The 12462-nt window shown below is 39.1% G+C and overlaps 1 protein-coding gene across 3 annotated transcripts in view; it reads right to left on the bottom strand.

Moving 5' to 3' along the window:
* The window catches only part of NR6A1 (nuclear receptor subfamily 6 group A member 1), a 236684-nt gene that overhangs the window by 34331 nt on the left and 189891 nt on the right, over positions 1-12462 (bottom strand). For all 3 annotated transcript variants that reach the window (XM_039239008.1, XM_039239009.1, XM_039239010.1), the window contains one exon: positions 3314-3556. In XM_039239008.1, coding sequence (XP_039094939.1) covers positions 3314-3556 — 243 coding nt within the window. The remainder of the gene's footprint in view (positions 1-3313; positions 3557-12462) is intronic.

The raw sequence follows: 12462 nt of genomic DNA, 5'->3' as shown, positions 1-12462 counted from the left end.
CTCCAGGCTCATCTTATATTTTCCCTGTCACAGCCCTAGAATCACCCAGTCCTTCAAAGAGGCCTGGTTCCTTTTATTGAGATTTAGAAACCGAGATATGTTTTTTCTAAATTTTTTTTCTAAACATGAGTCCATACTGATGGACTCCAAACTCGCACAAGATTGGTGCTTCATTCTTGCCTTCCTCTTGATTCTGATTTATACTTTTTCTCTGATGTGAGAAAACAGACTCTTATTATCAACAATATATCTACTTGCTTGTTCAAGTAAATATATTGTATACAAATTAGTGACAGAATTCCTAACCCATAACCTTGAAAGAAACAAATTTACAAACTAGAGAGTTTTATTTGTATACAGTTCTTTTTGTCTTCAACCTTACAGTATATAGTCAAAACACTATTTTCCAAGGTCAGCTCCTTTCTTCTCCATTTCCTTCAGTGTGGCTATGTGATTTATCTGTAATACCAGTTAGATTCATTCATCACAGTGTACATTCTTATCTTTCCCTCCATATACTTGTTGCTTTTAAACGAATTTATATACAATAAAATTCACTTCTTTAGTGATGCATATTTCTACAGGTTTTAACAAATGCTTAAAATTTTATGGCAAACACCACAGTTCCATACAGAATAGTTCGTTCAACCCAAAACATTCCAAAGGCAACTGCAATTTTAATTCGGCTTTCTCAGCACCGAACAGGAGGTGGCAGGATTTCTCTCTGAGAGGCAGCTTCACAAGGCAACTAAGCCACCCAGTATTGCATGTAAAGGGACAAAGGGAGGCAGTTCCCACCCCTCAACACTCCTTGTGTTGTCTTCTCCTGGCTATGGTTACAGGAGTTATGACGTTAAGCTTCTTCCCTGAAACAGGAGAGTTTGGTTAGAAGGTCCAGAATCTCACATTCCAACTGAATAAGCAGGATGAATCAGAGAGAGCAGTCAAGAAGGCAACCCATAATTAACGTTTTGAGAAAACACAGGGAGGACAAAAAAGGGAGATGAGAAAACTGGAGACCAAGACCAAATCAGATCCAAGTGGGTAGAAGCTCACAGACTCTCTCTTCAAGACATTTCTTGTTTGGTATTGGTGGCCGGGAAAGATTTCTGTAAGAGGAAACAGACTGTGGAAGGGAGAGGACTTCTAGATAGAGGAAAGAGCCTGAGCACAGGCAGGATAATGCACAGCATGCTTCAGGCACAGGAAGTAAATTCTGGACAGAAAATCAAATTAGAAACATATAAGACAAAGTTGGTAATAATTTAAATGCCTTATTACAGGTATTTATCATACAGTAAACACAGGGCATTCCAACATGCAAGTAGCTATGACATATGGTAGACACTGTGAAGTAGCACATTGTCTATGTGGTTAGGTACAAGCTCTGCCTGATTAATAACGCATTACAACTTAGTAATTATCAACATAATCACCACTGACCTATCTACTGGTAAGGTATTTTACCTCTGCCACCTGCATCTATAAACTAGGTTAATATTTAATAGGTTTGTGCATATTCAATGAGACAATGCCTAGAAAGTGCTTAAGAGTTTCTGATATACTTAGTATTCAATAAATATTAGTATTATAAATAAATTATAAATGACCTAAGCTTATCTAAATGCCCTTTTATAACTTTCTTACCTTTCTTCATAATAGGCAAGCTTTCAAAGGACTCTTCTTATCCCAATATAATTAAAACAAACAAAAACCAGTCTTAACTATATCTGGTTGTCTGCACTTATTAATGAGACAAAACCAATTTGAATTTTTTTTTAAATGTTTTATTTATTTCTAGGAGAGAGAGAGAGAGAGACAGCGTGAGCAGGGGAGGGTCAGAGAGAGAGGGAGTCACAGACTGAAACAGGCTCCAGGCTCTGAGCTGGCAGTCAGCACAGAGCCCGATGCGGGGCTCGAACCCACGAACTGCGAGATCACGACCTAAGCGAAAGTCGGACGCTCAACCGACTAAGCCACCCAGGCGCCCCGAGACAAAACCAATTTGAACAGTTCACTAACTCCAACTCCCACCCCTACACACTACTATTATGAACCCCTAGTACTTGCTGAATATTTCATATACATTGTCATATTTAATCCTCTATAGAACTCTGAAAGGTTAAGTACTATCATACGATTTTAAAGGTAAGAGAATTGAGCATCAGACATAAAGCAAACTGCCCAAGGTCACAGAACTGATCTGTCACCAACCCCTGCCTTCACACTTTCTACCGAACTGAACTGAACTGTACTGTACTGTCCACTCTCCATGAGAACACTCCTGGAATTTCTGACACTGGCCCTCTCCTCTTCCGGTTCCAAGTTCTCTCCTTGGGTAATTTCTACCCACCAACAAAATTTTACCACCTGACTGCAAACAGTTCCACAAATTTCTATTTAAAGGCAGGACTTTTCACTTCAGTTCCAATCCTACATATCCACATTCCTTGGTGGACATCGTATGTCTTTCTCAGGTACCTCAAACAATGCACTGCCAAGGGTAACATTCTGCCCCACTCTGCTTTTTTAGCCTGACTTTTTTCCCTGGTAGGGCTGTTACTATTAATCCAAATCTTCAAGTTCAACTTCTGGTGCTGCCCAATACCCAGTACGTTATCAACTCCTGTCAGGTAAGCTCCTCCCACGTCTCTCCACCTGTAACATTACTTTTCCTGCCCCTCCTTCAGATTCTTCACACCTTTCTTCTGGACTCTCCTAAAAAATTTCTAGATAGCCTTTCTGCTTTCCCCCACACCAGTCCATTCTTTAAAGCCTGCCCCTTTGATTAATCCTCTTAGAAAATAGGTTTATTCATGTAATCTCAGGCCAATGGCTCTCAGAAAGCTTCCTAATAATCCCAAATTCTTCACAAACCTGGATGCAGATTTCTGGGCATGCCTAGCCTCTGAGTACACCATGATTCTAGCAAACAAAATGATATCACATTTAGGTGACATACTGCCTTGCTACTTTTTCATCCCAAATTCCTACTTCCTGTCATGCTCTGAAAGAACTAGAGGAGTATATTAATCCTAGTTAGGACTTGATTGTTAATTGGGGTCTTGCCAAATGGAGCCTGTGAATTCATTCTCACTGAATCTGTAACATCTCACCAGTCTTTCTCCCCACCTACTCTGGGAAATCCCTGTAGGCAGGAACTATGCCAGATTCGTTTTTGGGTTAGGAATACACAGTACAAAACCTGGCATATAGTGCAGGCTTGGGAAATAAATAACACCAAGGCTTAATAGCTAACCTTAAGGTAAAGTGGTAGTTGAAGGGTGGGAAGTAGAGCCACAAGCACACTCACCCTTCCTGTTCATCCCCATCTGGAGGCATTTGAGCAGGCGACAGTACTGGCACCTGTTCCTCTGCTTCCGAGACATGACACAGTTCTTGTCACGGCTGCACCGATATACCCGCTTGTTGCAAATGCTCCGCTTGAAAAACCCTTTGCATCCCTCACAGGAGATGATTCCATAGTGCAATCCTGTGGCACGGTCCCCACAAATAAGACAGGTTCGTTGTTCAGCCCGATCATCTGGAACAGAAACTGAACAGATTCAAGTTAGAACACAAGGAAATGATGGCTTTAAGCCTGCAGTTCTAAAACAAGGAACTCTGCTCTGGGCAAACCAGGAACATCACTCTTACCAAGCTAACTGGCAAACAAAGGGCATCTTTAGAGCCTCTGTCTTAGGAATAGACCCTTGCATCTACCTGTAGATACCACAAATATAGCCTATATGAAAAAATAACTCATGTTCCTCCCCCTAGGTTTCATCATGACTTAGACCAGTATCCAGGTCAGACACTTGGGAGAGATCTTCAACTCCTCCCTCTCCTTTACCTTCCTCAGCCACAGCCCATCACTTCTAGTCTGCAGAAAGGTAAGGATTACTGATAATGTATAAAATGCCGAGCACATGGCATACATCCGATAAAGTTGTAATTATCTGCCAGTGAAGAAGTTTTAACCATGCCCAGCCAACCAACCAGTCATCCATCCATTCAATAGATATTAGGCAGCTCTTCTATTCTAGCTACTGTTGTAAGGTATGGATACAGCAGTAAATCAAAGTCTCTGGTGAAGCTTATGTTCTAGCAGAATATCTACTCTGTGTCCGGGCCTGTGTTTGGTATGGGTGTTCAGAAATAAATCATCATGTTCCTGATAGTCAAGGAACTTATTTCCTAGCAACAAACAAGTTAGTCAAAGAGGAAATTCAGATTGGATGTATATCTCTTTAATTTCCTCTTCCCTCAAATTCTACTTACTCAGGACCAAGCAACTGCTAAAGAACAGCCATATGACAAAAACGTGCTCTGGTGAACTGTGATGCTAGCTCTTGCTAGCAGGTGCAAGAAACCTCCAAGAAAATGTTTGATCAGAAGCCAAGAGAACCTCACTCCTGAGTAACAGGCAAGATATGATGATTAAGAACACAGCCCTTAGAATTGGAGATCCTTATTTAAACTGAAGTCTGACACTTAACCAGCTGACTGAATTTGGGCAAATTAAGTTATTTCACCTCTCTGAATCCAGTTTCTCTCATCTGTAAAATGGCGATTATAATGGCATATACATACCATAGATAAAAGACTCAGCGCAAAGCTTGGCTGCAATGGACAATTAATAAATGACAGCTATTATTTTTATCATTATTATCTTAACAGGCCAATGCTTAATGTGATAATAACATTCCTGAAAACAAAAGCATTTGAAAACAATGCTTAAAGAAGGGGCATGGCAGTATATGTGGGAGAGATGTAGAGAAGAAGGATGCTAGCATTTAGGCAACCTTTATTATATGCCAGCTTTTGCGATGTCTTTATGATCCCTATTTGTAGTAGGCTGGATAATGGCCACCCAAATATATCAGGTCCTAAACCCTGAAACCCATAAATGTTATCTTGTAAGGAAAAGCGGTCTTTGCAGATGTGATCAAATAAGGATCTTGAGTTGGGAGATTATTCTGGATTATAAAGGTGAGCCCTACTTGCACTCACACAAGTCTTCATAAAGAGAAAGACAGAGGGAGATTTAATATAGACAGAGGGGGATTTGATATAGCAGAAGAGGAGATACACACATACACACACACACACACGCATGAACACGTGTACACAAAGAGGAGAAGGAAGGTGGCCACAAGGAATGGCTGCCACTACAAGCTGGATGAGGCAAGAAATGAATTCTCTCCTAGAGCCTCTGGAGGAAGTGTGGCTCTGCCACCTTCATTTCTACCTAGCGATACTGATTATTTTTGGACTTCAGGTTCCAGAACTGTGAGAAAATAAATTTCTGTTGTTTCAAGCCACCCAGTTTGTGGTAATTTTTAATAGCAGCACAGGAAACTAATACACAATTTTTTTTTCATACAGGGAAACAGATATATTAAGGCTCTTGCCCAAAGGACACAGCAAATAGCAGGTATGCAGAGAGAAGCAGATACATGACCACATAGCAAGGGAAATAGAAAAAGATAGATATGGAAAGAGGAATCACTGAGGTTCTTGAAGACTCTGTATTTAGTAATTACAGAGCTTTCCACGCCTTTCTAAGGCTTGGATGAACTTCCTAACTGTGGGCAAATTGACATGCCATGACAAACTGACATTCCCATGTCTTGGCATACAATACTTTCTTTTCGTTTTAATTTGTCAGGCTAACATAAGTGAGTTTGTGTTATGTGTAACTAAAAGAAACTTGGTTAAAATACTCTATAAAAATGGCCCTGGTGTAATAACTATTCTTTTTATTTTATTTTTTTAAAAATGCAAAAGAAACTCAAGGTAAACACTAAGCAAAGTTACAACAGAAAATTAAAAAACTAAACCAGGGGCACCTGGGTGGTTCAGTCGGTTAAGCATCTGACTTCGGCTCAGGTCATGATCTCATGGTTTGTGGGTTCGAGCCCCACGTCGGACTCTGTGCTGACTGCCAGCTCAGAGCCTGGAGCCTGTTTCAGATTCTGTATCTCCCTCTCTCTCTGACCCTCCCCTGCTCATGCTGTCTCTCTCTCTCAGAAATAAATGAAACATTAATAAACAAACAAACAAACAAACAAACCAGAAAAGCCCAAAGAGGCAAAAGGTGGGATGGGATTTCCTAGAGTGCTGGGCTTGAGTTGCTGAAAGGGCTTAGAAACAGAACATAGGTATACTGTGAAAAAATCATGACTAGATACAGAGAATCTAAATTTTCTCATTTTAAATTCAAACCTTCAATATTAAATTTATATATACATGATATCACATGTATATATAAATGTATCTATCATATATAGGATATATATCATACATATACACACATTAAAATATAAACCAGAACTCTATCAGAATAGGCTTAAAAACAGTTATAATTACTCAATCTCTAGAAGAACCATGCCATCCCTTTTTGCATGGATATGACTTCACTGAACACTGACCACAACTAAGCACTGTGCTTTGTGCTCTGTCACATTAATTCTCATAATCCCAAAAGTAGATACAAGTGCTATCATCCTTTTGTAATTGACAAAATGGAGATCTCAAAAAGAGTGAAGTAACTTGTCCACTTATCAACTGGCGACTATAATCTGCCAATACCAGAACTGGAGTTCAGTAGCCTCTTTAGAAAGCATTCGTATTGCACTCTGCAGCATCTGGATCCAGGGCAAAGGACCCACTGAACAACAATCACATAAAGACCTGTTAAGAATCTTCTCATATCTTGCGATACTGCTTGTTACTGTTCTTTTCATAAGAGTTTAAAAGGCCACAATGAGATGAAAAGACGAGATGGGAATAATTCTCCACTGAGGGCAGAGACTAGATTCCTTTGAGTCCTCTCTCTGGCCACAGCCATTCTTCCTGCCATGTTCTGTTTCTATAAACAGCATTGATCTATGCCACAGACCAGGAACTAATTCAGAAGCCTCTCAAAGGTACAGGAGAAAGGCTCTCTCCCAGTCAACCTTGAAGCCCTTCAAGGAAGCATTTGACAAACTCCCCTCACAACATGTGGAAAAAGATTACAAAAACAGGAGAAGCTATTGTTAACTGACACTTGGGTACCAGGCTCTGTGCCTAGCACTTAACATGTTATTGTGCTGAACCATAAAAATTAAGGTACCCTTATTTTACAGAAGGGGAAATTGAAGCTTATGAGGTGATACTACTTTCCAACAGTCACTCAGCTTGTAAGTATGGGAGTTAGAGCTAGAGCCCCCAAAGTCTATGAATCTAATCATCATATTCTGTGGCCACAGCAAGGCAAATCTATCTATTCTATATGCAGTAAGCCAGGCTCTTTGCCACTTGGTGGGGGGGGGCTAAAAAACCCAAACCTCTCTAAATGAACAAATTGAAGCAAAATGCCCCAATGGTGCCCTGCCAGATACCAGATATAGATTTCTGCACCTCCTATTCTTATAATGGAGTTGAAGGGTATTTAAAACATTTTTATATTCACTATCTGACTTGAACCAGGCCAGGACAAAAATCATTTTTATAGATATCATAAAGAACATTTAGTGAGTATTAACTGTGTCCCATGCAACGTTCAAGAAGTTTTTACATGATGCTGTATTTGCTCATATTCATTCGTGTGCATGTAACACTCTTCATTCATTTCCTCAACAGACATTAATAGAAAGAACTTCTCCTGGTTCTGAACGCTGCTTAATTACAATGGTCCTATTTGATATTTCCCATCTGTCAGGCATTCCACTTTGAAGGCATCATCTCATTTAAACTTTACAAAAGATGGGGCGCGTGGATGGCTCAGTCAGTTAAGATGATTTCATCATCTCGCGGTTTGTGAGTTTGAGCCCCGTGTCAGGCTCTGTGCTGACAGCTCAGAGCCTGGAGCCTGCTTCAGATTCTGTGTCCCTCTCTCTCTGCCCCTCTCCCACTCATGCTCTGTTTCTCTCTGTTTCCCAAAAATAAATAAATGTTAAAAATTTTTTTTAAAAAAAATATATATTATAGCAAACAGAATGCGGCCTTCTGGCAAGCTGTGAGAGCCCCTTCTCCAATCTGACTTAACCATTAGCATTCTGAAAATAGATGCCCAATTAGCTCTGCCTCTAGATTAGACCAGACACTCTAGTCTGTCTTGTGTTTATCTTATATATAAGGATATCATGAACGACTGTATCATATAACTCACTGAAATTTCAGATTCATTACAGCATCTACAGCATTCTCTGACTAGTAAGACTAACACAAAGGAAATGTTCATAACCATTCCTAATTCAGCACTGTTAATTTATTAAATCACTCTTCTTAATCTGTATTATTCTATCTAAAATACAGTAGGAGAAAATCAGGCAAATAAGTACTTCAAATTGGAGACTATGGATCATAGTACTGCCCAGAAGTCAGAAAGATAAGAGAGGAGTTTATGAAAAGCTGAGGGTTTGAAAAATGGTAGGTATTGAAACTCTGAACAAGGTGGTTTGCTATTTGCAGAAATAGCAATGAGTAAAAAATAGTGTAAGAGAGAGACTTACTAATTTATCAGAGAAGACGAATATTTATGTTGATCAGCAGTATGAGAAGGCTCAAAGGTGAACTCTGAAAATACCATTTCCTACAAACAGGAGGCTGGACTCCTTAGAGAAATGGTGGATTCCAGATTTGAGGCAGAACATATATATGGTGAGTGGTGTTGTGCTACCTAAGACTAATAAGGGGTCATCTCAAAAGGATACTGGAAGCAGGGCACCTGGGTGACTCAGTCAGTTGAGCATCTGACTCTTGATTTCAGCTTAGGTCACAGTCTCACAGTTCATGAGATTGAGCTCCATGACAGGCTCTGTGCTGACAAAGCAGAGCCTCCTTGGGACTCGCTCTCTCCCTGGTCCTCTCCCACTCATGCTCTCTCCCAAAAGAAATAAACTTAAAAACAAACAAAAAAGAATATAGGAAGCAACATAAAAAGCTTCCCACTGGCCTAAAATGGAACAACACATAAAAAAAAAAAAAAAAAGAATGAGAGCAGTGGCTCTCAAAAAAACACTTCAAAGATAAAAATCAATGCATTCACAATAACATTAAAAAGAAAACCTCATCAGTTACTATGAAGGTCACTTGGACATCAATTCATTATTCTGAAAACTGATGTATTAAGGGGGGGGGAAGCAAACATTAAAAGTAAAAATAAAACTATTGGAATCTTCCTCTCTTGCCCCTCTCCTCAAGAGTAAAGGAAGAGAGGAAAGCGGACACTATGAAGAGTTTTTAAGAACTTTAAACTTTTAAACTTTAATTGAAAAGACTGACATTAGGTGAACAGATCTGCATGGCAGTCAAGAGAACAGGCATGGATAGGGAAGTAGAGTTGATCTCCAGGCCCATGGCAAGGTAAATCTCAATTCAGGGATGGAAAGGAAAGAGAGCAGAGTCAGCTTTCCAGGTCTCTAGGACAGCAGCGGTAGAACATACAGACTAAGAATCTAACGTCTAAGACTCTAGAGTTAGACTCTGGCTCCAACTAGGCTGTCACTCGCTAGCTGTATGCTTTGGAAAGTTTAACTTCTTCAGAGGTATCTCAGTTTCTCACCTACAAAATGCAGCTAATATTATAGTACCTTCTTCAAATAACTGTTGTGAGAATCAAGGAATTAACAGACTGCCAATAAATGACAAGGAGCTCTAGTGTCCTCATGGTATTAGAACCAAACAGTTTTGTAAACTCTAAAGTACTGAACACTATTATTGCTTAATTGTCCTTTTTAACCTAAAAACTTTAAAAAATTAGCATGGAAGAGTATTTATTATTCAGTCAGTCTGGTGGCAGGGGAAGGTAGTGACAGACTTTCTAGAAGAGGGAAGTTCTGAAGTATGACTACCACTTAGATAAATGAAGGCAGAGGAGGGTACAGGGAGAAGAAATAATTGGCATATAAAGTTATGTCTTAAATCTACAGCTGGAAACCTCTCTCCAAGTTGGGTTTCCTCTGAGAAGAATCTCATTCCTTTCTAAAAGAGCCAAAATAGTTCAGTAAGCTTCAGCAAGACTATCAAGATGAGCTATACAAAAATATCCACAGATACAATGTCAAGTTATGTTCTACCCCTCTGTATATAAAAGAGTCATTACCTCCCCATAATTTTGTTCCTACACAGTGCTCTAAAAGGAGCCTGCTGGTTACTTGCGATAAATAAATGTAACCATACATTAGCATTATTAGAAAAAAGGTAAGATGCTTGCCTTTGCTAGTTTCTAAACCTTAGGAATAATCTTAAGAATTTGTTTTCAAACCAGAAATTATTCTCATGCAGGTAACAGGAATTATCATATTAAATTTCATTTCCTTAGGGGCACTTGAGCTCAGTCGGTTGAGCATCCAACTCTTGATTTCAGCTTGGGTCATGATCTCATGGTTTGTGGGTTCAAGCCCTGCATTGGGCTCTGTGCTGACAGCACAGAACCTGCTTGTGATTTTCTCTCTCTCAAAATAAATATTAAATATATACATACATTTCTTCAAATTTTAACACTCCTGCTATGATAGATAAGGGCAAAAAGTAGAGCTCGGTTGGGGTCTGTGGTCACAGATTAATTTTCAGAGACACACTGTCAAATTCAAAGGAAATAATGAAAATGATGAATAAAGCAGCTGATATGGTTGGCCTAGAAAATAACAATCTGAACCAGGAACAGAGCCCTAGCAACATCTCTTCAGAGCACCACTGACATATGTCTGCTCAAATAAATGGATTATTTATCAGGAACAATAAGTAAATGAGAACAAAGACATTTATAAACAAATGTGTTCATCAATCTGAACAGAATTTTACAATACTTAGGTTCTTATTTTATGTAAGCGGCAGGACTCGTTAGTTACACCTAACCAAATTTACACTGCAGGTTAAGTCTCAATCAAAGACATTAATAGTAACATCTGGCACCATGATTGCTACTGAGAAGATGCTCATTTTGTTAAATACATGAATGAACAATGAGTGAATAAACGGTATGGCTCAGTGTAGGGTTTTCCAAATTAGAAGTCATAACTCATAGCATCGTAACTATCATTTCTGGAAGAGATGAAATAGAAAACATGAAAATGCTTCACATGTAGTATGGGTAAAATATTGTGAAACCTTTCTTTCAACTGAAGTGTTTTCATTTGTATGCCTGTGTGTACATGTGTGTGGTGGAGTACTGGATCACAGCGTATTAAGGATTAAAGTGTAAAAGTTTGAAATACACTGGCTTGGTGGTTAAAACATACAATTAAGTAGGAATTCCAGCTCAGCCACTTCTTAGCTCCTTAACTGTGGTCACACTCCTCAGTTCTCCAAGTCACACTATCAATTGTAAAATAAAGCTACCTATAGTACTTGCCTCATGGACTAGGGAATACAGAGATAATAGCTAACATGTACCCTGGCACTATGTAACAAGTTCTGTTCTTTATGTGTCACATATAATGCACTCTTTCCTTACAATCCTATGTAGTAGATACTACTATGATCTCCAATTTGCAGATGAAAAAAGTGACACATACACAGAACAAGAAATATGCCCCAAATCCCCTAGCTGATAGGCAGTAGAGCCAGAATTCTAAGCAGACAAACTTGCACCAGGATCTGAGAACTTTCACACTAAACTATACTACTTACTACAATGCCTAATATATAGTAAACACACAATAAATATTAGTTGTATTGGTGTTAAATATAAGTTTACTGGGGCGCCTGAGTGGCTCAGTTGCTTAAGCGTCCAACTTTGGCTCAGGTCATGATCTCACAGCTTGTGAGTTCAAGCCCTGTGTCGAGCTCTGTGCTGACAGCTCAGAGCCTGAAGCCTGCTTCGGATTCTGTGTCTCCCTCTCTCTCTGCTATTTCCCCGCTCATGCTCTGTCTCACTCTCTCCTTCGAAAATAATTAAACACTAAAAAAAAATCTGGGGCGTCTGGTGGCTCAGTCGGTTTAGCATCTGACTTCAGCTCAGGTCATGATCTCATGGAGCCTGTTTCGGATTCTGTATCTCCTTCTCTCTCTAACCCTCCCCTGCTCACTCTCTCTCTCTCCCCCTCTCTCAGAAATAAACAAAACATTAAAAAAAATTTCAATATGTTTTCTGTAAGATTAAAACCTTTTTTCTGCAGCTTTATGAAACATTTTAGAAAGTATTTTGTTTAAAAAAATCCATTTTAAAAGCAATAGTGCTTTAATTTAAAAAGAGGCTCTGATAGATTTTAATATTATTACTGTTCAACTCTTAGCAAACTAGAAGAAAAAAACTTATGATGATAAAGGTTATTTAAAGAAACCTAAACCAAATATCATACTTAATAGTGAAATGCATACAAAAATGTTTCTTTTAAGATTGGAAGTAAGACAAGGATGGTGGTCCATTATCAACACCTTCGTTCAACAGTGTAAGTACTGGAGGTTCTAGATGGCATAGTGAAATAAGAAATACACAAAAACTAACCATATTTCTATACTATCCACAAA

The sequence above is a fragment of the Hyaena hyaena genome, unplaced genomic scaffold (genome assembly GCF_003009895.1).
Source record: "Hyaena hyaena isolate Hyena2069 unplaced genomic scaffold, ASM300989v1 scaffold_151, whole genome shotgun sequence".
Taxonomy (NCBI): Eukaryota; Metazoa; Chordata; class Mammalia; order Carnivora; family Hyaenidae; genus Hyaena; species Hyaena hyaena.
The sequence above is the reverse complement of the archived record's forward strand: the minus strand, read 5'-3'. Positions and strand labels throughout refer to the sequence as shown.